We start from the raw sequence: 25,843 nt of genomic DNA, 5'->3' as shown, positions 1-25,843 counted from the left end.
GTGATAATTATCACTTCCGGGCTGCAAAAAATTCAGGTGAATATGGTAGAAGGCAACAAAGCAAAACTTGTGCAAACTCTTGGGCATAAGCAACATTAATATTTTAGAAAACATAGATAATACATAGATAAGAGCTCAGCGCTGTATGGATTGGAAACCTGGGGAAGAGGCTTTCATCCTGCAGCTAAAATGATGATGATGATGATGATGATGAGATAATACTATATTGATATTAAGGTTTTTTTTAAAAAAAGTTTAACTTAATTATTGGAGGATTGCTGTGATCATCTTCCATCAACTTTTTATAAATACCGCTGTGTCTAAATAAGACAATGTATTATTTGTGTTTTAAAATAATAAAACTTTTTTTTAAAGAAAGAAAAGACTCTTTTATTTTATTTATTTATTTATTTTACTCACATTCATATGCCGCCCTTTTCCCAAAGGACTCAGGGCAGCTCACAACAATAAAACACAAGACAATAAATTAATACTAAAACAGTCCAATTACAAAATAAAAAATCCCAACAATTAAAACTAAAAACTCCCAGCAGATCAAGAGATTTGCTGAAAAAGCCATGTCTTCAGGCCAGGGCGGAAAGAGCGGAGGTCGGGGGCCGTCCGGAGCCCAGCGGGTAATTCATTCCAGAGGGGCGGTGTGGCCACAGAGAACGCCCTCATCCTAGGCACCACCAGCCAACATTGTCTGGCTGATGGGACCCGGAGGAGGGCAGCCCTATGTGAACGCACAGGACAGTGGGAGGCCGGTAGGAGGTGGTCCTGCAAGTACCCCGGGCCCATGCCATGTAGGGCTTTATAGGTGAGGACCAGGACCTTGAAGTGGATCTGGAGGACCACTGGCAGCAAGTGCAGCTCGCGCAGGAGAGGTGTAACCCGGGAGTAACAGGAAGCTCCCGTAACAACCCGCGCGGCCGCATTCTGGACCAGTTGGAGCCTCCAGGTGCAGCACAAGGGCAGCCCCATGTAGAGGGTATTGCGTAGTCCAGGCGAGCAATGATGAGAGCATGAGTGACTGTACGGAGGGCATCCCTATCTAGGAAAGGCTGCAACTGGCGCACCAGGTGAACCTGTGCAAAAGCCTCCCTGGTCACGGCTGTCAGATGATCAACTAAGGACAGCCGCGAATCCAGGAGGACGCCAAGATTGCGAGCCCTTTCCGAGGGAATAAGCAGCTCCCCTCCCATCAAAAGTGATGGGGGCACTAGATCAAGGGACGCCGGCATCCACAGCCATTCCGTCTTGGAGGGGTTGAGTTTGAGCCTGTTTCTACCCATCCAGACCTGCACCGCCTCCAGGCACTTAGACATCACAAAAAGGGCATCCCCGGGCTGGTCGGGGTGGAGATGTAAAGTTGAGTATCATCAGCATACTGATGATACCCCACCCCGAAACTACGAATGATCTCACCCAGCGGCTTCATATAGATGTTAAAGAGCAAGGGGGAGAGAACCGATCCCCGAGGTACCCCACAAATGAGGGGCCTCAGGGGGGATCTCTGCCTCCCTGCCCAAACAAATTGCATACGACCCGAGAGGTAGGAGGAGAACCACTGTATTTTCTTTATTAAACTCTTAAAGTCTTACCTCTTTGCTGCCTTTTAGCAGCCAATGGGAGTTTCCCGCCAATAGATTTCATTTATTTCATTTCATTTATTCGAATTTCTATACCGCCCTTCTCCTTTCGGACTCAGGGCGGTGAACAGCCAGATAAAAAACATCTATACAAACATCACAGTTAAAAAATAAAGTTAAAATAATTTATAAATTTGGCCCATAATTTAAAACTTGTCAATTAAAATAAATATTAAAATTTTAAAACTAACCCTAAAATCAGGACAGACCGGCTAGCTGAAAAAAATAAGTTTTTAGGGCCCGACGAAAAATCCGGAGGTCGGAGATCACTCGTATCTCTGGGGGTAGATTGTTCCATAGGGTAGGTGCCACCACAGAGAAGGCTCTCCTCCTGGGGGTCGTCAGCCGACGGCACCCTGAGGAGGCCCTCTCTGTGGGAGCAAACCGGCCGGTGGGAGGCTATTGGTGGCAGAAGGCGGTCCCGTAAGTACCCTGGCCCTAAGCCATGGAGCGCTTTAAAGGTGATCACCAACACCTTGAAGCGCACCCGGAAGTCCACCGGAAGCCAATGCAGCTCGCACAGGAGAGGAGTCACATGGGAGCGCCCCGTCGCTCCCATAATCCCCCGCGCAGCCGCATTCTGCACCAGTTGGAGCCTCCAGGTGCACCCCAAGGGGAGCCCCATGTAGAGAGCGTTACAATAGTCCAGACGAGAAGTGACGAGTGCTTGAGTGACCGTGCGTAGGGAGTCCCGGTCCAGAAAGGGGCGCAACTGGCGTATCAGGCGAACCTGACAAAAAGCCCCCCTGGTCACGGCTGTCATATGCCCTTCTAAAGACAGCCGCGCATCCAGGAGGACACCCAAGTTGCGGGCCCTCTCCGTGGGGGCAATGATTCGCCCCCAATAACCAGCGATGGCGTCAGCTGGCTATACCGGGACGCCGGCAGCCACAGCCACTCGGTCTTGGAAGGGTTGAATCGAAGCCTGTTTCTCCCCATCCAGACCCGCACGGCCTCCAGGCACTGGGACATCACTTCCAAGGCATCATTGGGATGGTCTGGGGCGGAAATGTACAGCTGAGTATCATCAGCGTACTGATGGAACTCCACCCCAAAACCACGGATGATCTCACCAGATAGTCCTGCTATTGGCCAACATGGCTTATTTTCTCTGCAGATGTTCAGATGATCTCTGAATTGTTTCAGATCTATAGATGAGAATGAGTTTTTATCACCAATAGACCCATTAACCCAGCAAGGTATAGATATATAAGGTTATCTTATTTTAAAGCTTTACAAGGTTGCCCACTTTTGGTGGCTTGGAACATAGAAACAAACTCATAAAATGTCCTTGCAGTCCACTCTCTGGTTCATAAATCAAGCCCTGGGTGACAAGCCCTCATTGCTCATTCCCCTTCTAGATCCCTCCAGGGACAGCCTGATCCTTGTTTTATTCAACCTTCATCGTGGTCTGAACTGGGCTGAAGAGCACAAAATTATTACCCAGAGTATTGAGGAGATTTGTTGGTGGCAAAAGAGCAGAGAAGGGAATAATTCCACAGCTTCCTTTTCTACCTTCATGGTGTACAAGTTAGAATAACAACACAGGTGGTCCTCAACTTACAACAGTTCATTTAGTGGCCAAGTTACAACAGCACTAAAAAAAGCAACTTATGACCGTTGTTCACACTTATGACCATGGCAGCCATAAAAATTCAGACACTTGGCAACTGACTCATATTTGTGACGGTTGTAGCCTCCCAAGGTCATGCGGTCTTCTGACAAGCAAAATCAATGGGGGGAGTCTGATTCACTTAACAACCGGTTTACTAAGGTAACAACTAGAGTGATACACTTAACAACTGTGACAAGAAAGATCGTGAAATGAGGCAAAATTCACTTAACAAATATCTCGCTTAGCAACAGAAATTTTCGGCTCAATTGTGGTCGTAAGTCCAGAACTACCTGTACTCCTGATGCTATAGAACAGATGCCAGGTAAGTGCTCTTCATAGACCGTTGAAATATTTTCTAAAAATGAAAAGGTGGGGCAATATGTTTTCTGTAGACTTAATTTTAAGGACTGGATTTAAAAGTTATATTAATATTATACGGGGTATGCTGAATGAGGGATGCCCTTTACCACTGTTTCACTTTGCAACATAAATTTTGGAGTCATTGTGGTCATAAATCAAGAAGTACCTATGATCTTTTTAAGATTAACCGCCACACTGAGGATAGTTTTGAAAATTCCTGGGTTTGGTCCTTTTTTTGGAACAGCTCCTCTGCCATTGAACCAAAATATTGAGACTTATTTTAGCTCTTTGAACTTTTTTTTTTTTTGCTAGCATGACAAAAAAGTTCCAAAGTAGGGCAGTTTTAATCAGAAGAGGAATCTCTCCTGCAGCCCTGGGATTGTACTGGTTGCTCTGGAAACTTCAAGATCTGGAGCCAAGTTCTTCCCCGTCATTTTCTTGGCTTGCTTCTCCGTTCTGCCTTTTCCTTACCAACTTCTTCTTTTCTTCCTTGGCTGCCCCACAGGCAGGAATTCAATAATGTCCTCCAGAGAGTCCTAGGGTGACTACGCCATTTCTAAAAAATAATCAAAATCCTTTTAAGAGTGATCTCAGATGTTAATCCTTGATAGCTTCTAACTCACCAGAAATTTCCTAGCACAGTACAGAAGAGGACACGATGATTTTACATGCAATAAATATTGGAAAAGGACATTTCCAATAAAAGGGGCATTGGCTAAGTTATAATATACGGTATACATTATTATTTAGGTATAAATGAGGCAAACAAAATATGTCCATTACCATCACCAGTCATGAAAGGCCCATGAAAATATATCTTCAACTACCGTGGAACAACTTGCCTCCAGAAGTTGTGGATGCTCCAGCCCTGGAAGTTTTTAAGAAAATATTGGAAATGGTATAGAGTTTTCTGCCTGAACAGGGGGTTGGACTAGAAGACCTCCATGGTCCCTCCCAACTCTGTTATTCTGTTATGGGAGAAGTCCTCATCTCACAGTCTGGTTCTGCTAACCATATCAGACTATTACCTCTGTATTTTCATTGGCTGAGAAGTAGCAAAGAAATTGTCATTCAGCTTTTGGGGCCTGTTGTCTAACTTTCCAAACCAGGAGTGGAAGGAGCTATTGCAGCCTCTCTTTGTCACTAGCCCACAGCCAAGCAAAACAGCACTTAAGAAATACTTCTTGCTGGAAATGTAAAATTTAGAGGAGGGATTTATTTTATCATGGTCCACTTGGCTAAGAAGTATTGGCTCAATCATAGAGGAACAATTTGTAGAATTAATGGAAATACCTGTAAATGCAGACGGTTGTGTATATAAGACCTTATAAGACCTTTATATATTGTACAGTTGTCCTCCTTGGCTTAAAGTATTTTCTAACAAAAACATGATAAGCTGTGTTTTATATCTACAGGGTGTGCCAAGTGATGGGATTTAAATAATTTAACAACCGGTTAATTAGGTTCTCTGCCCTAATGATCGGCTGGGTAGGGGTCACCATGGTGGGCATGGCCAGTGGGTGTGACAGGCAGCACTCAGCCTCCTGCACCACCACCACCCCCGGGAGCAAAAACCCGGGCTGCGGGGGGGGGGCGGCTTTGGGCCTAGGAGTTTTGGGCCTAGGAGTCCTCCCTGCACTTGACCTGAGAGCCAAAATGGGATGCGTGGGGACTCCTGGAAGGGATGGTGTGGGAAGGGGCAGAGCCAGCCAGTAATTTAACTATTGGTTTCACCCAAACTGGCCCAAACCGGCTGAATCCCATCACTGGGTATGCCCCAAAACCAGGCCGCATAGACCATTTATTACATGAATTGCAGTAAATGTTCAAATTGGGTGCCATTTTCTTCTAAATATTTCCTTATGCCTTTGATGCATGATCTTTTAACGTTCCTAAGTACACAAACAAAAAAGCCATATTTAATAAAATTTATTGTGATTGACCTATGAATCCTGATTTTTGATGCATCCCCCCCTCTCCCTCCATTCCACTCTCTCTCTCTTTCTCTCTGTGGGGTCTCTCTCTCTCTGTGTGTGTGTTTTGTACACTTCCTAAGAACCAGGTACCTCACCAAAAAGGCTTGCTATTCAAGACAGCAGATATTTTCCATCCCACCATTCTTTTCTGTGGGATCCTATGAAATATAATTATTTATTTATCACTGTAAAGGTAAAAGAGACTTTTAAGTTACTGTTTTTATGGGACTCAGAAAGTCTAGACAAAGGACAGTTTCTTTAAACTAAGGGGAGCTTTTAGGAAAGGGATCTGCAATGTTACAAAAAATAATCTTTTCATTGCTGGAAGCATCCTACCTCCAAAAGATTCAGCTGAAGATTTCCCAGTGCTGGTAGTGGAGGAGAAAAAGAAGATCATTGTTTCCACAACTTCATTCCCTGGGCAAGGAATGAACACAACAACACAATCTTTCCTCTGTCATCTCCCTTGATGCTTTCCAGATCCAGAGGACAATTATGCAGACTTTAAAGCTTCCTCTAGCATTTAAGCCTCTCTGAAAGAGGGAGGAAGGGAAATTAACCATGATTCAATGTTGATCAATTACGAGTCATCGTAGTGCACGATAGTAGTTTCAGATGTTCTGTGTTGTATTGTTTTTCTTTTTTCCTGCAGAGCATTAACTTCCCAGGATTCAAGAAGCCACGCTATCTGTGGGATGGAGCCTGAGTGGGAAGCAAATTGGCAAAGTTTTCTACTAAGAAGTGCCAGCGTGCAATTGTGAAACTCTTTTGAACAATGATTGAGGGCAATTACATTCCAAACAAATGTGCTGAGTGTGAGCTTTGTGTCTCTTCCAATGAAGTCCTCCAATGAAAAATGAGGTGTGTGTGTGTGTGTGTGTGTGTTTGGTGAATCCATTTATTAACTTAATGAGAGAATCAGTCCAAGATCTTCTCCACCACATTCCAATGCTCTGTTTCTACCCAACATGCTGTCCAGAAAATCTTGTCCTCTTTGAAAAGCATCACTCTCTTCAGACATGATATTGCTTATACGACCATTCAGATGTCCAGATCGCTCTGGCAGATTATTAGCAAATCTGTTCTGTGATCCCCAGGAATTTCCAGCAATCAACCTGACAAATTTGTATCCCCCTAATTCAACAGTGTGGGATGCAGTGGCTCAGTGGCTAAGATGCTGAGCTTGTCGATTGGAAGGTTGGCAGTTCAGTGGTTCGAATCCCTAGGGCCGCGTAACGGGGTGAGCTCCCATCATTTTTCCCAGCTTCTGCCACCTAGCAGTTCGAAAGCATGTAAAAAATGCAAGTAGAAAAATAGGGTCTACCTTTGGTGGGAAGGTAATAGCATTCCATGCGCCTTTGGCATTGAGTCATGATGGTCACATGACCACAGAGACGTCTTCGGACAGTGCTGGCTCTTCGGCCTTGAAACAGAGATGAACACCGCCCCCTAGAGTTTCTTCTCACCAAGAAAGTCCAGTTTCCTTTTCGTGAATGACTGAGAAACTCCACAGTCAAGGAAGCTGATGGCAAATAGTTCAAGGTATGGAGTACAAATACTCACCTTCTTAATTGCTTACACTGTACAATTGTAGTCCCTGATTATTGCTAAATGGACAGGAACACATGGACTTTATGATACTACACAGATAGGGCAGGGCAGGTGGATGCTTTAAATGTCCTTTCTTTATGGTTCCATAAACAAAAGGCAGTTGGCCAGAATGTCAATATGATGAAGTTGGACTCACACCTGTCTGGCCAGGATGAACAGCAACTGATCCATGTCAACCAAGGACCGAATAAGTAACATATTAAGCATACAACAGAGCCTTAGGTTTCACATCATGTCCTATTAATATGGATTGAAATTCAAGAAGACAAGTATGAGATAGAGACCAGTGCAAGTATGACTCAGCCACAAGCCAAATAACACTACTTAGCTTGCACATATGTCAGTTTGACTTTATACAAGAGAAGTGCCTGCACTCTAAAGTTTTACAAATCCCATCAGAAATCACCCCACAAATGCCAGATAAAGACTAGACCCACGATGGTGAACCTAGCCATATCTGCGGGCATGCAAGCTGTCGCCCTAGCTCAGCTCCAGCACGCATGCGTGTGCTACCCAGCTGATTTTTGGCTGGTGCCTCCCAAGCCGACCCTCCCCTCCCAGGAGTCTCCATGTGGCCCGTTTTGGGTGCCAGGTAAGTACAGGACTCGTGTGGAGGCTCTGGGAGGGTGTTTTCAGCCTCTGGTGGGGGGAGGCCATTTTTGCCCTCCCCAGGCTCCAAGAAAGCCTCTGGACCTGGGAGAGGATGAAAAACGGGCCCACCAGAAGTTGGGAAATGGGCTACTTTTGGCTTCCGGAGGGCCTCCAGGGTGGTGGGGGAGGCCGTTTTCGCCCTTCCCAGGCTCCAAGAAAGCTTCTGGCGCCTGGGGAGGGTGAAAAATCGGCCTTCCGGAAGCCTGGAAACAGGCTGTTTCTGAACTCTGGAGGCTTCAGGGAAGCCTGCTAGGCCCAAAATGGGTTATGCGGGGGGGGGGGGGGTGTCGTGCGTGCATGCGGGGGGGGGCATGGGGTGCATTGAAATATGGGTGTGGGCACGCACCCGCACGACCCTCCCACGCTTGCCCCGCTTTTGATACGTGACGGCAAAAAGGTTAGCCATCACTGGCCTAGACTCTTATCTACATTTTTAGGATATGGCCCCCTAAAATTCCATATTGGCACATGGTCATGTGCAAAGTGTAGGCATCCCTAGCCAAGGTATATGCTGTAATAAATCGCTAAGCGAGCACAATAACAGAATAACAGAGTTGGAAGGGATTTTGGAGATCTTCTAGTTCAACCCTCTGCTGAAGCAGGAGACCTTATCATTTCAGACAAATGGTTGTTCGATCTTTTCTTAAAAACCTCCAGTGATGGAACATGCATAACTTCCGGAGGCTAGCTGTTCCACTGATTAATTGTTCTACCTGTCAGGAAATTTCCCCTTATTTCTAGGTTGTTTCTCTCCTTGATTAGTTTCCATCCATTGCTTCTTGTCCTGCTTTCAGGTGCTTTGAAGAATAGGCTTCATTTTACAAAAGAAGCTGACATAAGCTCTATACAAAATACAACACAATATTGTGTACAAAATAAAACACAATGTCTTTCTGCACGTTTGAAAGCATTCCTCATATTTTTGAGCAATTGTTTGCAGATCCAAAGCAGGAAGGCAGTTATATGGAGGTGCCAAAAATTGATCACCTTTCAATCAATCCTGTACTTCACATCACGCCCCCACTCCCTTGGCAGAAATAACAGCATCCAAATGTTTCCTGAAGGCAGTCAACAGTTTAAAATTTTTGCATTTGGATTTCACCCCTTTCGTTCTGGCTCAGAAATGTTTTGTGATTTTTCAGGCCAGGGAGCTCTGAAGGCCATTCGAAAACCTGTATCTTTCTTGCAAATAATTCCCGACTGGTTTGGAGATATATTTTCTCATCTACTGAAATATCATCTGACCACCAAATAATCAGCACTGGATAAATAACGTTGGATAAATCTCTTTTTAATTTTTTTAAATTTTTATTCATTTTTATATGCCACCCTTCTCCGGAGACTCAGGGCAGCTTACAAGGCGTTAAGGAATAGCCTTCATACTTTTGTATATTTTATAAAAAGTCAGCTTATTGCCCCCACAAACCGGGTTCTCATTTTACCCACCTTAGAAAGGATGGAAGGCTGAGTCGACCTTGAGCCTGGTGAGAATTGAACTCGCAGTAATTGCAGGCAGCTGGATGTTAAATGCTGCCTTAGTAGGAGGCATTAGCCTCCTACACCGCTCAGGCTCCTTTTCCCCTTTTCTTGCACTTCGTTTTTTAAAAAATAGTTTTTCTTGCTTACTTTACATTAATTTTAGCTTCCATCTTCTTGTTTAAAAGTTTGAGTAAAAATTATATTTAAAAAGGTAACTTGCAATGTGTATAGCTAACATATAATGATGCAAGTAGCAGAAATGAGAGAGAAAGAAAACATTTAACGTACGTTAAAGTTCCTAAGGATGGTACCTTTTAGAGCCACCAGCCTTTTCCATGTATGAATTCTCCATATCAAGGGTGTCAAAACTCAATTTCATTGAGGGCTGCATCAGGGTTGTGTTTGACCTCGGGGTCTGGGCAGGAGTGAAATCCAGCAGGTTCTGACAGGTTCTGGAGAACCGGTAGCGGAAATTTTGAGTAGTTCAGAGAACCGGCAAATGGGGATTTTGCAGTATCCTTCCCTGCCACGCCCACCAAGCCACACCCACAAAACCGGTAGTAAAAAAAAATGAATTTCACCATTGGAGTTGGGGTGGGTGTGGCCAGCTTGACATCACTTGTGTTGGGGGCGCCTGTAGCCCGAGCGCTCTGTCAGAGAAAATGGGCTTCCGAGCTCCGTTTTTGGCTGGGATGGCCTCCTGCAACCCTCTGCCAGCAAAAACGAAGCTCGGGAGGGCCACATTTTCGCTGGCAGAGGCACTGCAGGTTGGTCCTTTGCTATTTCTAGGGTGGCCCCGTGGGCCAGATCTAAGCGGCCAGATCTGGCTCCCGGGCCTTGAGTTTAACACCCCTACTCCACGTGAAAATATTTAACATTATGTCCCTTTGTCACAATGGTGAAGCGGTAAGTTAAAATTTGGGAGAGGAGTGCAAATAAATTTTCTTCATTAAGCCCTGAATAGGTCTAGATGTGTGTTTGCACACGCGCACACACACACACACACACACCCAACACACACACACACACACACACACACACACACACCCAGCATGAAGCATTCCTTTTTATTTGCTTTTAAGATCTGGAAATTCTCCACGTTCATCACTTGTGTTTATATAAGTCTGAAGTCCACAGAGTTGTGTGTGGTTCCAAACACTGTTTGGGCTTTTAATATTCAAAGGTCGGAGACAGGATATGATGAAGAAGTGATTAAACAAAAACTGGAAAATCTGCAGCCAATTTTCATAGAAGACGACTGTGATTCAACCCTCGGTTCCTGGATTCTTGGATTTATGACTACCAGATGCCCCAAAGTGACTTCTCCATTTCAGCTGTAAAAATGCTGCGATTGTTGCACGCCTCCAGAAATCAGCTTTCTTGTCACTTGTGTGAGTTTGAGATGCACAATGTGTATTGCACATATTTTTCAGAAATATGTGAAGGAACTCAGACGCCAAGGCTGTGAAAAAGATTTCAACAGTCACAAAGCTTAGACCCTACTTATAGGCAGATGACAGATAATTTCAACATTTTTCCTCCTCAGTTTTGACCCTTCTCCACCTCAGGATGGAGCTCTTGGGATACTATTTATGCAACCAAGAGACTGGGGAATTGAGATGAAAAGAAACCGTTCCTGAATTCTGGATAGGATGGTGGATAGTCTCCCTGGTAACGAGGCTAGTGCCCCTTATGTAAAGCATCACCAGATGCAGGTTGGCTCACCTTCTCAGAAGAATCAAATTCAACCCTTATTTTTCTGAAAGAATACAGGAAATTAAGATATGAAAAAAATGAAAGAAGGAAGGAAAGAAAGAAAGAAAAAGAGGGGAATGGAAGGAGGGATGGAGGAAGGAAGGAGAGAAAGGAAAGGAAGGAGAGGGGAATGAAGGGAGGGAGGGAGGAAAAAAGGAGAGGGAGGGAGGGAGGGAGGGAGGGAGGGAAGGAAGGAAGGAAGGAAGGAAGGAAGGAAGGAAGGAAGGAAGGAGAGAAAAAGAGAGAGGAATGGAAGGAGGGATAGAGGAAGGGAGGAGAGAAAGGAAGGAGAGGGGAATGAAGGGAGGGAGGGAGGAAAAAAGGAGAGGGAGGAGAAGGAAGGAAGGAAGGAAGGAAGGAAGGAAGGAAGGAAGGAAGGAAGGAAGGAAAGCTCAAATGTATTTTGAATTCTGCATGTATAAGGTTTGCATTGGAAAGCAAAAGAGGCCACTTGAGATACTTCAAGCCTTAGGCTGTGTCCCCTACAGAGCACCATCAAATAGTAATTTTACAAGTTGTAGAAAAGGGATTTTTTTTTTAGTAAATGCATAGAATGTAATCTATGTGACTGTATTTAAGTGATTTCCAGCTAAAACTAAATTGATCTGGTCCCATTGATTTTTTTGTCTCTGCCCCAAAGTCAAACACCCTGGCTTTCTTTTCATCTTCAATTACCCAAGTTTTGCCCTGATGTCTTTTGGCATTCTGGGGGAGATCCTTCTTTCTCCAGATGCAACTCCAAACAGTCCTTCTTTGAGCAGCTGTTTGAAAAATAATCATTCCAGTTGGATCAGTTGCTGCTTACTGCACAGCATCCCTTCGTCTCTGCAGAAATTCATATTTTTTTGCATGTTTATTTGATTTTCGCATTTTCATGCTGCTTATTTCTACGTTTTAAATCTTACCAGGAATGACAATTCCATCACTTTTTGACAGGGCCTCAAAAGTCATGGTAACGTTGATGAAAATAAATCAACTGGCAATCTTTGAAAAGACTTCAAATTTGAAGTTTTGAAGTTAAATTTTATCTTTCAGCAAACCTTTAACCTCTGAATTATCTTTCTCAAACTCTAATTCAGATATTCTATTCATTATTTTTATTAGTATTCCAACTTTCTGCCACAGACACTACCAGCACTTGGGTCTTAATTCCTGGGAAGGGAAAATGGAGATCTAATTTCCCCTCTTCTCAAGAACTTTGTACCACAGACACCATCACAGTGCTGGAGATAACGGCATAGCTTAATGGAGTCAAAGCTTCAATACCCGTCATCCATTTAGTCCATGTCTCAATTCCAGCACAACTAATTAGAGGCATACATCACTGCCAACACAGGTTCCCCAACTAACGTGAGCAAAGAGGTCACCTTAATTTATAGTACCCAAATCACATTAAAGAGAAGTCTCAAATTATCACCCTGGCAAGGCCACGTTCCAAAGAAAGGTGTTTTTGGGGAAGGAAAGAAGCATTGAGCTATGCTGTCAGCTTTGGAAGCCATATTAACACCGGAAGCTTCCACGCTGCCACTTTCTTGCGCTTGGGAAAGAAGGAGGGGGGATTTAGTAGAGAGATTGTAGTTAGACATAATAGCATTCTTCTTTTCAGTCAAGGTCATGGTGTTTATGCATCTAGAGGAGGAGTGGTTGTAGGGATGGCTCAAGTTGGGACGGATGGTGATTGGGCCATGTGATGGACTGATGGGTGCAGGGGCTGGATTTGGGGTTTTGATTTACTGAGGGAAAACCCTGAACTCTCAAATTCAGGTTTTCCCAGTATACCTAGTCTAATAAATGGAAGATTTGAAATGATGCTTGTCTCAAGAGTTTTTCATTGCAGTTGGGTTGTTCCGGAACGCTGACATATGCAATCCCTACATCTGCATTTGGAAATTGGGGTGGGTGGGTGTTATTGTATTTCCAGTTGTTTTGGTAGCACTAGACGGCATGCATAAAAGAGAAGGAACTGCACCCAAGGACTCCACGCCACTATGGCAACAGAAAAATATTGACATGATAATGGTTCACAGAATACATACCTTAATCCAGAATTTTTTTTTTTTTAAGATCCCACTGCTCTTCCTGACCTCCCTTTATAATCACTATCTTAGCTTAAGGAAAAAGTGAGCCACTTCACTTTTGTAGTCTTTAGTTTAGAGCAATCATTCCGGTTAAGAACAAAAGGTTAACTAGTAGAACGTTTAGAAATAAAACCAGACTTCATTTAACCAGCAACGTAACAAGGGTTATATAAATTTATTCTTTCATGTAACATTTGATTAGTTTGAAATTCTCCATTTGTAAATGTTTAATTCCATAGTTTATTTATTTATTTACCTTTTTAAAAAATATCACTAAAAAGGATCCCATCCCTCCCCAAATACAATCTGTATCTGCTCTATATTTACAGATAACTGGTCGCTATAAAGGCACAATATTTTAAAACGAATGCTTCGGTATTCTTTGTGCATTAATACAATACTGACAATACTGAATGTTGCGTTGCCATTTTTTTTTCCTCCCGTGGAATCCAATTGAGTAGCAAAGTTTTGCTTTCCCAGTGTGGTATGTGGGGGTGTGGGTGGGTGGGTGTCTGTGGAAGGGTAGGCCTCTTATTACTTTTATATCTCAGACATTCTTCGCTTCAGTATAGACCACTGCAGCTTAAATGCGTCTTCCAAGGGTGTCACTATCGAAGCATTCGGCCATTTTGAGTTCAAACTGGGGGGAAAAAAATATCATGACACAAAATCCACGAGAGAGAGAGAAAAAAAATCTCCAGTGGGATATATTGTGGGTTAGGTCTCAATGTAAACCAAAAGACTCAACTGAATCACTCTGGCACAGATTAAACAAGGTTAGTTTTCCACGTGGGGCGAAATGCTTCACCTCCTGAGGTCCTGAACTTCTGACACAAGGGCTGTGTGCTTCACAACACAACGCGGAGTCTCCCACCGAAGGGAGCAGCCACGATAAAACACGTAGCGTTCTTTGAAAATATCAGGACCTCCATTTTGTACAAATTGACGGACAGATTGTGTTTCAAAAGAAAAATAAAATTTGTTTCCTGAATAATGCACAACTCCGGATTGAGAAAAAGCACTCACTGTGCTCATCCGGCCCTGTTTTTTTCCAAAAAATCAGAGAAATATCAGCAGCTATTTCAGCAGGAGTGAGAGGCTGTTGAGATGTCGTAGATTGTGATTAAAATGAATTCTGATGTATAGCTGATTATTATTTCCTAATTTTAACTAAGCTCTCACCTTTCTAATCTTCCCTTTTGTCTCCTTCATGACGGAAATGAAATATATCCACAAAAAGTGTCAAAACTCTTCCTCACCTCTATGTTGCATATATATATCTAAATAAAAACCACCATGGTAATTGTTAATGCCTTTCTGAAGAGTGGTTTGCCTCCACCCTAAAGGGTTTGTACATTGTACATAAATAAAAAAGGAAAAATTACAGTACAAGTAATTCACAATATATGCAATGGGGATGGTGTTTTTCTTCTATTGATAAATTCACGTTCAGAAACATCATTTTGCATCACTGAGAGGCACTTCATTTCAACCTTCATAAATTTATACCAAATCATTTGACAGACACAATATAATTGGATTTCTAGACCTTTTTACAAGATAAGAACACAACTGTTTGCCCTACCGAGACATCATACAAACTCTTTGCTCAAATACAGAGTTTTGGAAGTAGCCCAACTCAAAACCTTTGTGGCAGACAATCATGGACATAAGTCAAGGAGGCAGATGTCACAACCTGACAAGCTCTTAAATGGGTGCACGGAAAATCACGTCAGCAACGTCCCTTAGGGAATAGAGACAAGAGTGCTGTCTTGTCAAATGAAATTTATGCTCTGTCAAATGAACGAAGGGCCTGGAGATTGGCTTCCCAGTCTCTACCATAAACTCTTTAGTAGATCAGTTTAATTTCTTATGCGCTCTAAGTGTACAGGTTCTAAAAATAAGACATTTGCTATAAATAAAGTGTCCTTTAGTGGCAGTTTATACTAAAAATAGTCCTTGGTTTGAGATAATCATTAAAATCAGGTTTAGCATTGAAGGCAGCAGCTAACTATTAGGATTAGCGATGGCAACACACACTGTTTTGGTCTCTCACTGCTTGGTTTGCAGTGCGCAAACTCAGTTGCAAATATTTCTCAAGACTTCCTTCCAAAGGAGGTTGGAGACTCCTCTTCATGGAACTGATTACGGGAAAATTCCCTACAGTCGTCTAAAGAAAACCATCGTCCTCTATATTTCAACTCGTTAGTACCATTTATTGGGGGGGGGGCTTTTCACCTGGAGTGGGAATGCACCTGGCAAACATTGGTTAGCGCCACTACCGTAAATCTTTTTTCCCATGGAAATTAAGAGGAAAGTAATAAAAATTTCCACAGGAAAAGCAATCCGAACACATAAAGTGCAGAAAGACCTCTATTAATTATTAAGCAGTACCAGAAATTTCCTTGATAAAAACCATAAGCAATGACCCCCCCCCTCTGGCATCCCTGCCCATCACTCTCCATTCAAAAAAGTAAAAAAAAAATTTCATTCAGTGCATACAATATAGTTATAATAAGTCATAAAATACTAAACACCCCCCCCAAAATATTATTGCAAATTCTGTCCAATCTACAAGAGTAAGGCGTAATCCACATTTGGTGCGTGGAAAGACAGACGAGTGTTCTTTCTCTCTTTCTTTCAGCACAGGAAGTTGTGCAAAAAAAGAAGACTTTGGTCCTTGGTACCTAGACTCCCGAGTGCAGAGGGTGGTGTGATGGTCCACAGGATTGGGCGTGTCCATGGAGTTGTGCAGTCAACTGTGAAAGCCTCCTGTTCCTGCTACCAACGGCCGCTCACACTGGCAATGTCCGAATGGTATTGATGAGTCAGCCGGCCACTAGCGCCGCCTTCCAGAAACGAGGCTCGAACGTTGGAGGGGTCAAAGAGTTTTCTTCGGTTTTTGTTCAGTTCTGAGAGGGGGAGTGGAGAGGAGAGAGAAGAGAAGCTTCCATTCAAAATCTGGACACCAGATGCAATCTAGCAAGAGACATTTTTACTATTTCATAGTCCAGAGAAACTAAGTCCAATCAAATGCAATATGTCAGGTGCAAGCAATAGCAATAGTAATGGCACTTAGACTTATATATATAACTTTGTAATGCCTTACAGCACTCTCTGAGCAATTTACAATATCAGCGTTATTGCCCTCAACAATCTGGAGTCCTTATTTTACTGACTTGCAAAGGATAGAAGGCTGAGTCAACCCTGAACTGGTCAGGATCAAACTCCTGGCAGTGGGCAGAGACAGCCTGCAATATTGCATTCTTAACCACTTTGTCACTATGGCTCATCCAGCCAGATTCTCCGTGGATCTCAATGAGAACCACTTGTGAATAGTTTAAGCAGAAGCTTTATTGCTAAGCACCCATGTTACAAGAATCTCACAAGAGTGACTGCATTCCCTCGGGTGCATTCAGGGATTCTTGGGGAGCTCAGACCTGTGCCACTTTCTGCAGTGCAAAGACTCCAAGCTTGGTCCCTTCTTAACACCTCCCTCCTCTCTAGCTGGAGATTCTACCACAATACCCCCCAAAAATGTAAAATAAAATAGATTTGGGTCAGAAAAGGCAATAGATCTGTCACAGGTCTATTGAGACAATTGTTTTGGTTAACTACAGGTTGAAAATGAAGGAGGCATCAAGCTGTTGATTTCAGAGCAGGCAGCCACCACATGAGATATACGTACCTGGCTCTCTACAAGGGGAACCTATAAAGACATGGGCTCCCTTATGGGGTTTTGCATGTCCCTGACTATAAACCATCATGGATGTTAACATCAAGGTAAAAACCAAACATCAGGAAGCTGCTTGTTACAATCGTATGGTAGGTGAAACCTAATAGAATTCCTAACTTCACTTCACCAACCTGGGGAAATCAATGGATCTCACACTGAAAAATACACATGAGTTGATTTACGAGAACAGAGAGATTAAGGCTGGCAGGATAAGGGTGGACAACAGTGGTGGGTTCAGACCGGTTCGCAAGAACCGGTAGTAAAACTGGCGGGAGGCTCCGCCCATTGACCCGGACATCATCATAGGTGATCTGCGCATGCGGGAGCGATGTGAACCGTTAATAAAAGTAAGTAGAACCCACCCCTGGTGGACAAGAACATGAACATGATAGGGGTATAGTTTCTGAAAAAGAGACATTCCGCGTTCTGTGTATGAGAATAACCTCATCAAGGAAAAGAAGGGAAAAGGGAATTCTTACAAACTGCACAAGGTGTTGTGGCTCTGTTACCTGAGCCTGTGTCATCGGCAGGAGAGGACTCCAAGAGTGAAGGAGAGGAGTTGGCAAGGCCTCCCTCTCCAGGACCCTCCTCTCTGGCAATGCCTTCAGTGTCCGCCGAAGGTCAAGAGATAGGGCCGGGGCCAAGCACGTCCACGCAGCCACAGGTGGACAGTGATGAGGGAAATGAGTCTTGGCTGGATCCTCGGCAGCGTCGTAGAAATAAGCGCGCGCAACAGAAGAAAAGGTGTGCCAGAGATTAAGCTGAGTCACTGGACCACACCCCACAGGGTATAAAAGGGGGTGAGGTGGCCATTCAGACTCTGTGACAGACAAAACTAACTACTATCGAGTCACATTGCATCTTTGGAAACATTATCGGCCTTGGATTTATTTTACGAACTGGACAATTTTCGAACTGTGTGTATTTTGTTTATGAGTAAAGTTCTTGGCAAGCAGCTACTGGGTTGCTGCTAAGCCTCTTATCAGAAGAATTGGTTCTCTGCCAGTTTATTTAACCCCCGGCTGTCTGTTTGTGTGTGTGTGTGAGACGGGGACAGAACACAAAGTAGTGATTTTCCTTTACCTGAGATTGCCAGAAGCATTTTCCTTCGTGCACCAAAAGTGGTAATTCCAAGCTCTTTCAGATCCTGATCTGTTAGAGTGAGGAACGTCTGAAGATCAATCTAGGAAAAACCACAAAAAACACCACACTTTAAGATGCTCTTCCACCAAGAGGGCAGAGGACTTTTGTGGGAGAACATTCTGCAGAATATATTTTGTGCACAAATTGCACAGGAAAGAAGCAAAACCATTATTTCAGTTGCTGGTAATTAGGTCTATTAACAACATCCAAAGCATGTTAAAATCAAAGGAGCAACATTTTAATAACAAATGCAACGTATTATTTTGACAGCCTAAATAAATACTAGAAAAGGATTTAGGCACGCAACCCGATGAATCACCTTGGAATTCTTCGTGGCATAGAATTCCTTCAAATCTCGTTTGGTGAGTCATAAAAATTGGCTGCCAGAACAATTCAAAAGATGTTACTGTGTTCTAAAATTAGTGTATATAAATTGAAAAGATCTGGATCTTTTCTGAGTGGTTGCCAGTGAATTAGTATACATTATTTTCTGAAAGACAATCCCTTTTAGCCATTTGTGGCAGTTTCTGAACACATTTTAAAATTACTGAGCCATTATTGGTATTCCTTTACACCCACAGGTTAATTGTCCGTATCTCCCAAGGCTGATGAACTACTGTAACACAGAAAATTAATGTGATTGTTATGTTGGTATTGCAAAATATTAGATAATTGCATTTCTCTTTGGAACAGGGATATTTAAAAGTCAAGGAAATTGCATCAGATGAAAAACATATAACAAAGTCATATTAATTTTTATTCTGGCATGTGTGTTTGTGTGCAAACGCTCAGAAGCAAGGATCAGTATACACAAACACATACTTGTGCCTCACACGTCTGCATGTATGTTGGCATATGCATAGAATGTTTCAACTACCTCTCTATCAGTGAGTACAACTGAGTGAATTAATACAGTGTGAAGATTCACAGGAAATTCCATACTTTTTCTGCCGTCCCATTGAGGTATCCCATTCTGATCATTTTTGATAGCCATATATTTGCTTTTATTTATTGATTTAATTTATTGACTGCCCATCTTATCACAAGCTAACTCTGGATGGGTTGGTCTTCACACGATCAAGGTCATTTGAGGTCCTGCTCTGATTAGTATTTCCCAAGCAGTGAGTTATGGGTTTGCTGATAATATCCAGATCAGACTCCCATTCCCCTTCAGAGAGCTAGTTTTTAAGGTATGATTGCAAAAAATGGAAATTGGTTTGAGACTGCAGAACTGGTTCTCTGAACATAGCACTTCAAAAACACCGAGGCCTGAAGCTAGCTATTCCTACAGCCAAGGAATGAATCTGTGGTCTTGATTATCAATAAAAGCACAACAAAGCAAAGCAATCAATTTAGCCTACAAAGAACCATCACCAAGCCTTTCACAAACACTGACCTCTTGTTGCTGAAATATGTCTGTGTATTTACCAAGGCCCAGTTTGCTGAATAACTCAGGTAGGTCAGATCCCTTAAACAGACTGTTCAGGTTACAGCCGTTACTTCCAATCAGGGAGGAGATGCAATCCATGTAGTTGCTACTGCTGAGATAATGCTCACCTAGACGTCCAAGAGAAAATAAGCTTCTAGTTAGATTGAGTTCACTTTAGGCCAAGGAGCCTAAAGTTCTGGTGCTTGCAAACTGTCAAGAAGTACTGAACTGAATCTCTAAAGGATAATATTTATAGCTCAGGGTTGAAATGAGGGCTCCTTGGTGCTCTCTAGCTTGCTTGTTTTCTTGCAGATGTTCATTATCTAACTAGTAGAGGTGGGTTTCAGCAGATTCTGACCAGTTCTGGAGAACCAGTAACGGAAATTTTGAGTAGTTTGGAGAACCGGTAGTACCACCTCTGTCTGACCCCGCCCCCATCTATTCTCTGCCTCCCGAGTCCCAGCTGATTAGGAGGAAATGGGGATTTTGCAGTAACCTTCCCCTGGAGTGGGGTGGGAATGGAAATTTTACAGTATCCTTCCCCTGCCATGGCCACCTAGCCACGCCCATGAAGCCATGCCAGGCCCACCAAGCCACATCCACAGAACCGATAGTAAAAAAAATTGAATCCCACCACTGCTAACTAGGTAACATACTAGTTAAGGTAATGAAACATCTGCAAAAAAAAATAATAAATAAGCAAATTCAGAGAGCACCAAGGACCCTTCAACTGAATCTCTGCCTGATGTTGAATTACCAAGCTTTGTTTTCATGGAAATAGAACACAAGAAGTATTGGTCAGAGTAAGGGAAAAATTCAAATTCAAATATGGGGGACACTGCATTGGGGCACGCCGGCCAATTCTATCTCTTGTGATGTGGCCTGGGAGAATAAAACTATACTATTACATTTGGACATAGAGAAGAAGAAACAGTCATCACAGAGGGAAGCCATTATTGTCACCAACTCTCTAATGTTTTTAATAGAATGTAGTAGAATTAGGAGGTGACATGATAGCTGTATTCCAGTATTTGAGAGGCTGCTACAAAGTGGAGGAGATCAATTTATTTTCCAAAGTACCAGAGGGAAGAACATGAAACAATGGATGGAAACTAACCAAGGAGAGAAGTAACCTGGAATTAAGGAGAAACTTCCTAACAGTGAGGACAATTAACTTGCCTCCAGAAGTTATGGGTGCAAGTTGTGGTTAGATAATAAAAATGGAACTGAGAAACAGGGAAACAAAAGAAAAAATTTAGTGAAATAAAGATACGTTAAGAGAGAGAAGCTAGTATTATGATTATTATGTTTAATATTATTTTAATATTCTAGAATTAAAGTTAATGTAATGAATATTGTCGTAAATCTTGATTATCATTTTACGATATTTGTACCTCGACAACACAGTTTAATTGAAGATGGAATTATATTAAATATAGTGTGTGTGTGTGTGTGTGTGTGTGTGTGTGTGTTTTTTTCCTCTAGCCAGGTTTTTCCTACGTAACCAAGGTTTTTCTGCAGCCCTAGCTCAGTGGAATCACATCCACTCGATTCTGGGCTTTTGAGATGTGGGTGTGGCTTACTGATGATGGCTAACGAGCCAGAAATAGATCTATATAAGTCTCTCACCTGGCAGCAAGAACTTGCTGGCTACCAGAAAGAAAAAAAGCCCAGAATCGAGTGGATGTCACTGGAGGTTTTTTAGAAGAGACTGGACAGTCACTTCTCTGAAATAGTGTAGGTTCTCCTGCTTGAACAGGGGGCTGGACTAGATGACCTCCAAGTTCCCTTTCAGCTCTATTCTATTCTAATAGCCTATCATTGATAATTATAGCTTGATGCAACTAACTGACCTTGGTTTATCTAAACCAGGGGTCTCCAACCTTGGCAACTTTAAGTCTGGAGGACTTCAACTCCCAGAGTTCCCCAATCAGCAAAGCTGGCTGCGGAACTCTGGGAGTTGAAGTCCTCCAGACTCAAAGTTGCCAAGGTTGGAGACCTCTGGTCTAAACCAAGCTGGAGCTAACTTTTATTCTCTGACCTAACCAACAGGGTAAACTCTTACTTGATTTCTGTTTCCGTTTAGGACTTCCAATGGAAGAGACGTAGTCGCCCGGAGCAGTTGAGCTAATGCCATTGTGATCTCTCCAGTTATCGGAATCGCTCCCGCTTCCCAGGTGTTCCCGGCTGTTGGATCGGGAGAGAGACATAGAGGAGCCCTGCAAGGAAAGCAGCAGGAAGAGGTGTGACTAGGACATGTGGGGATACTGTCAATTTGGCTTTATACTCAAGGGCATGGTGCCAATGGTGCAACCCGTTAACTTAAATTACTGAGCAATATTTTGTTTTAAAAAATATTCTTGTCAGAGAAGTCTTAAGTACTTTAGGAAAAGGTAAACACCAATAAAGAATTATATTGGCAACACTTAATTTGCATTATCAAAGCAAATTAATTTTAACTTGTCATCTGTGGCACACTGTTTCCTTCTAGGAGGTTGTCCCAATTCAGACTGGTCATTTTTTAAACCAGTGTTTCTAAGACTGTGGATGTTTCTGAAAACAACCCAACGCAAAGCAGGAAAAACAAAGGAATGGGTCGTTTTTGTTTTTTAAAAATTATTTTTCCCACATGTTTCAAGTGCAGGAAAAACAACGGATGCCTCAATCTCTGAAAAAAATAGCTTACGGAGCAGAGAACTCAGGCTGTGGTTTGATCTTGGGGCTACAGCCAAGTGACTCAGATACAGTACACACACACACACACACTATGTGTGTGTGTATGTGTCCACTAATACACTCCTAAGGAGAAAGAGAAAAATGGCTAGAAGTGTCAGGGTAATAAAGATTTAAAGCCGACCAGCCCCTTTAAAACTGAGAGTTATTGCCCTTTAAGAAGCTGTCTATATAAGGGAGGCCATTAGAGGGCGTCTCTCTCTCTCTCTCCTCGTGTATCTGCATTGTAGTTCTCCGTGTAGAGTTGAAGAAGACTGATTGACTCCTGGCTTTGCTTAACACGTGTATATATTAGTCACACTGTGCACACTCTGACAAGAAGATAACATGAAACGGAGATATTTATGGAATAAACAAAATACAATGAATTAAGATTGTCTCCCACATGCAGGAAAAAAAAAATGTTAACACACAATCCGCAGTTTCAGGGAGGCCTGGAGGAGTCACGCAAAGAGACCTTTGGTCACAGGGGCCTTGGCTGTCCCAGCAGCAAACCCCAGACACAACCTGCTCAAAATTCAGGCCAAAAGCTCCAATTTCTTCCTTTTTCACACCTAGCACACACTGCAGTTCTGCATACCTCATAAGTTGTCGACATGGATGGTTTGTAGGCTACGTGGTTGGCCCTTCTCAGTTCCTTAATTGTTTCAGCCGGCATCGATTTGGAGAAGCCCAGCCCACTCCAGGTGTTGGTGGGCGTTCTCACTTCCGTAACAACGGGCTTTTTCAGCATAGCTTTAAGGGGGCAGGAAGCATATTTATAAGCATCAGTATCTTTTTTTCCCCACCGTAAAAAGCAGCCAAAATTCTTTAGGCAGTGGATGATCAGATCCAGAAAATCTTCCACTCTCTGCTTTTACCACTTTCTAAATATTTTAAACTTGCTAGGGTCACTTCATATTTCAGTTTATATTTCTGAGCACGCAGCAAGAGAAGGTTATACTAATATGTGATGTGGCCTTGAGAGCATATACATATTTCTATACGTGTACACGTTGCATACATATTCACTCACACAAAAGTACATGATTAATTCCAAGTACATGAAGGTAAGTTTGGAGGCGAAAATAGAGCAATATTTTTATAAAGCCAGAAGAGTCGTTCTAAAGTTTCAGGAGACGGAAAAGAGAAACCTGAAATCTTCAGAAGTGTAAGAAACCTTTAAAGCTTTTCAAATGTAGAATGTGGCAAGATGGAGCAGCTGCATTGAAAAAAAGGAAGTCAAGGATCTTTTATTACTGTTTTATTTCTTATCTCAATTTCAAGCAAGAAGTAGAGACCAAGCCCAAAAGCATAGGAGAAAACTATCAAGCAAATATTTGATGGGAGGATTTTGCTAGCCGAGAACAGGATAAATGTAGGATGTGTTATAAAAATGGAAGAATTCATGGTTGTTTAGACCAAAAACAACCCTATTCCCTTTTCAAAAACAAAGGACTTAAAACCTGCATCTTGCTGCATGCCCAATAAAGAAGGTCATCTACTCATGTTTGATGGCTGAAGATGAGAAAGGAAGCAGAAAACCTAAGGACGGTACTTAAGGCATCTGTTAGAAACCACAAGGACATCAGAATGGCCTCAAATGGTTCATGATATCAATTGCAATGATGCCATTTGAGCCAGCTGAATTACATAAGCATTACATCTGTACACTGAGATGTACGTCACAAGGCTTCTATGAGGCCTCTACGGGTTGAGGGTATTGAAGGACTACATAATTGGCACACTCCAGAGCACATCATTTTCTAGCATACCCACCTCATCTTTCTGTGACTTTCATGACTCTTTCCTTTTAATGAGTCAAAAATACATACAACAAGCTGAATGTGCACCTGTTCTGAATGTGCCAACGGAATGGAGAAACACGGTTGGCATGAAACCGTGTTTGTCTTTGTGGATGGTGAATAAGGATGCATGAAGCTTTCAGCCCTCCCAAGTGGCCTGAAACGAGGATATACACTGCTTAACACAAGAGAAAAACAACTCCTAAGACCTGGGCCTTAGACCCTGCCGTAATTATTTGAGTTTTGCCACAATATTTGAGGGGCTGCCACAGAGAGGAGGGGGTCAAGCTATTTTCCAAACCACCTAAAGGCCAGACAAGGAAGAATGGATGGAAACTGAACAAGGAGAGATTCAACCTGGAAATAAGGAGGAATTTTCTGACAGTGAGAACAATCAACCCATGGAACAGAAGTTGCCTTCAGAAGTTGTGGGAGCTTCATCCCTGGAAGCTTTCAAGAAGAGACTGAACCGGTAGTAAAAAATGTTTTAAAAAGGTTTAAAAAAAGGTTCTGATGATCCCAGCTGTGGCGCCCGATCAACGGAACCTCTTCTTTTTTTACTTTTAAAAAACATTTTTAACTACCAGTTCTGTTTTTTTTTAAAAAGAAAACCCTACTGAAAAAGGCAAATAGAAATAGGAAAAAAAAAAATTGAGAGCTGAATGCAACAAAATTTCATGTTAATGTATGCTGATTAGTGTAATTCTATTCTATTCTATTCTATTCTATTCTATTCTATTCTATTCTATTCTATTCTATTCTATTCTATTCTATTCTATTCCTATTCCTATTCCTATTCCTATTCCTATTCCTATTCCTATTCCTATTCTATTTTCTCTACTCTACCGTTTTCTGAATAGTCCTGTAAAGGGGAGGTCAAATGTTCTGATCACCGCCCCATAAAAAGGGCCTCGTAGTCAGGAAGATAAAAAGGGATCCTGTTTGCTCAGAAAATGTAACTCCAGGAGCCTTTCAAGGGGAAGAAAAGAAACAAAGAGCAGTTGGATTGCAAAACATGTTGTCTAAGCTACAGTTTCTCCACTGGAACAATGACAGAGCCCAAACCGAGGGCGGAAGGGAATGGATGGCAGTGGGAGGGCAAGCAAAGCCTCCTTCATCACTCTGCTTACAAACAGATGCATGCTACAAGTCACCGTTGTCCCACATACCTTTGGTTGCCAGGAGCTTCTTCTGTTCGTAGTCAAATGCCTAGAAATGAAACCCAGAGAAGGCCACTTAATCACCGCCCTTGCTAAATGTCATGCGTACACTCTGCTCCACAAGCCACCAAGATTTTGACCAGGATCCATCACTTTGTCTCAGAGGAACCCTTCGCACCACCCAACAATGTGCCAGCAGTCCAATGAACCTTTGATAGACTTAAAACTCCCGTTTAAAACCAGCTAATTAGGGCTGCAATGTCCACTGAAGAAAAAACTGGGAGCATCAGCAATCCATTTCAATGTATTGGGAATCTTCAGATGACAACTAGAAGAGCAACACATAAATCTCTGATGCTGGTTGTATTAGTGCAACGCAGAGACTGCTATACCAACAGAAGGGAGCATTTGTAGCTCAGGGGTCCTTGGGGCTCTCTCAGCTTGATTGTTTTCTTGCAGACATTTCATTACCCAACTGGGTAACATCATCAATGCTAGAAGAGAGTGGGGTTTACTCTCAGCAATCAACATCCAGATAAGCAGGGATTGACACCAGGATTAAGACCAGACCAACAATCAAACAGGAAATAGCCGCCTAATAAAGGAACTGCCAAGAACATCACACCAACACCGGCAAGGCAAACCAACTGTCTATAAACAGGGATCAAACCCCATGCCCTT

At 42.7% G+C, this 25,843-nt stretch overlaps 1 protein-coding gene and 1 long non-coding RNA gene across 3 annotated transcripts in view; both read right to left on the bottom strand.

Annotated features, from left to right (window-relative positions):
- Positions 1-388: 388 nt before the first annotated feature.
- LOC148113197 (uncharacterized) lies at positions 389-6,235 on the bottom strand. Of its 2 annotated transcripts, XR_015728383.1 has the most exons (3): positions 5,940-6,136; positions 4,411-4,495; positions 389-4,183 (listed from the first exon to the last, which is right to left on the bottom strand). It is a non-coding gene; the product is annotated as an uncharacterized LOC148113197 (long non-coding RNA). The 2 variants fall into 2 exon arrangements; XR_015728382.1 differs by lacking the exon at positions 4,411-4,495 and having other exon boundaries at positions 5,940-6,235.
- A 7,084-nt stretch (positions 6,236-13,319) lies between these two features.
- BICC1 (BicC family RNA binding protein 1) overlaps positions 13,320-25,843 on the bottom strand; it is a 132,202-nt gene continuing 119,678 nt past the window's right edge. Inside the window, exons 16-21 of the mRNA XM_034435360.3 lie at positions 25,172-25,211; positions 22,799-22,953; positions 21,551-21,704; positions 19,453-19,613; positions 17,997-18,096; positions 13,320-16,089 (exon numbers count right to left, since the gene is read on the bottom strand). Coding sequence (XP_034291251.2) covers positions 15,959-16,089; positions 17,997-18,096; positions 19,453-19,613; positions 21,551-21,704; positions 22,799-22,953; positions 25,172-25,211 — 741 coding nt within the window. The 3' untranslated portion in view covers positions 13,320-15,958. The remainder of the gene's footprint in view (positions 16,090-17,996; positions 18,097-19,452; positions 19,614-21,550; positions 21,705-22,798; positions 22,954-25,171; positions 25,212-25,843) is intronic.

This window comes from Pantherophis guttatus, chromosome 6 (genome assembly GCF_059756535.1).
Source record: "Pantherophis guttatus breed Tessera chromosome 6, ASM5975653v1, whole genome shotgun sequence".
Lineage (NCBI taxonomy): Eukaryota > Metazoa > Chordata > Lepidosauria > Squamata > Colubridae > Pantherophis > Pantherophis guttatus.
This window is presented reverse-complemented; position numbering and strand designations above follow the sequence as displayed.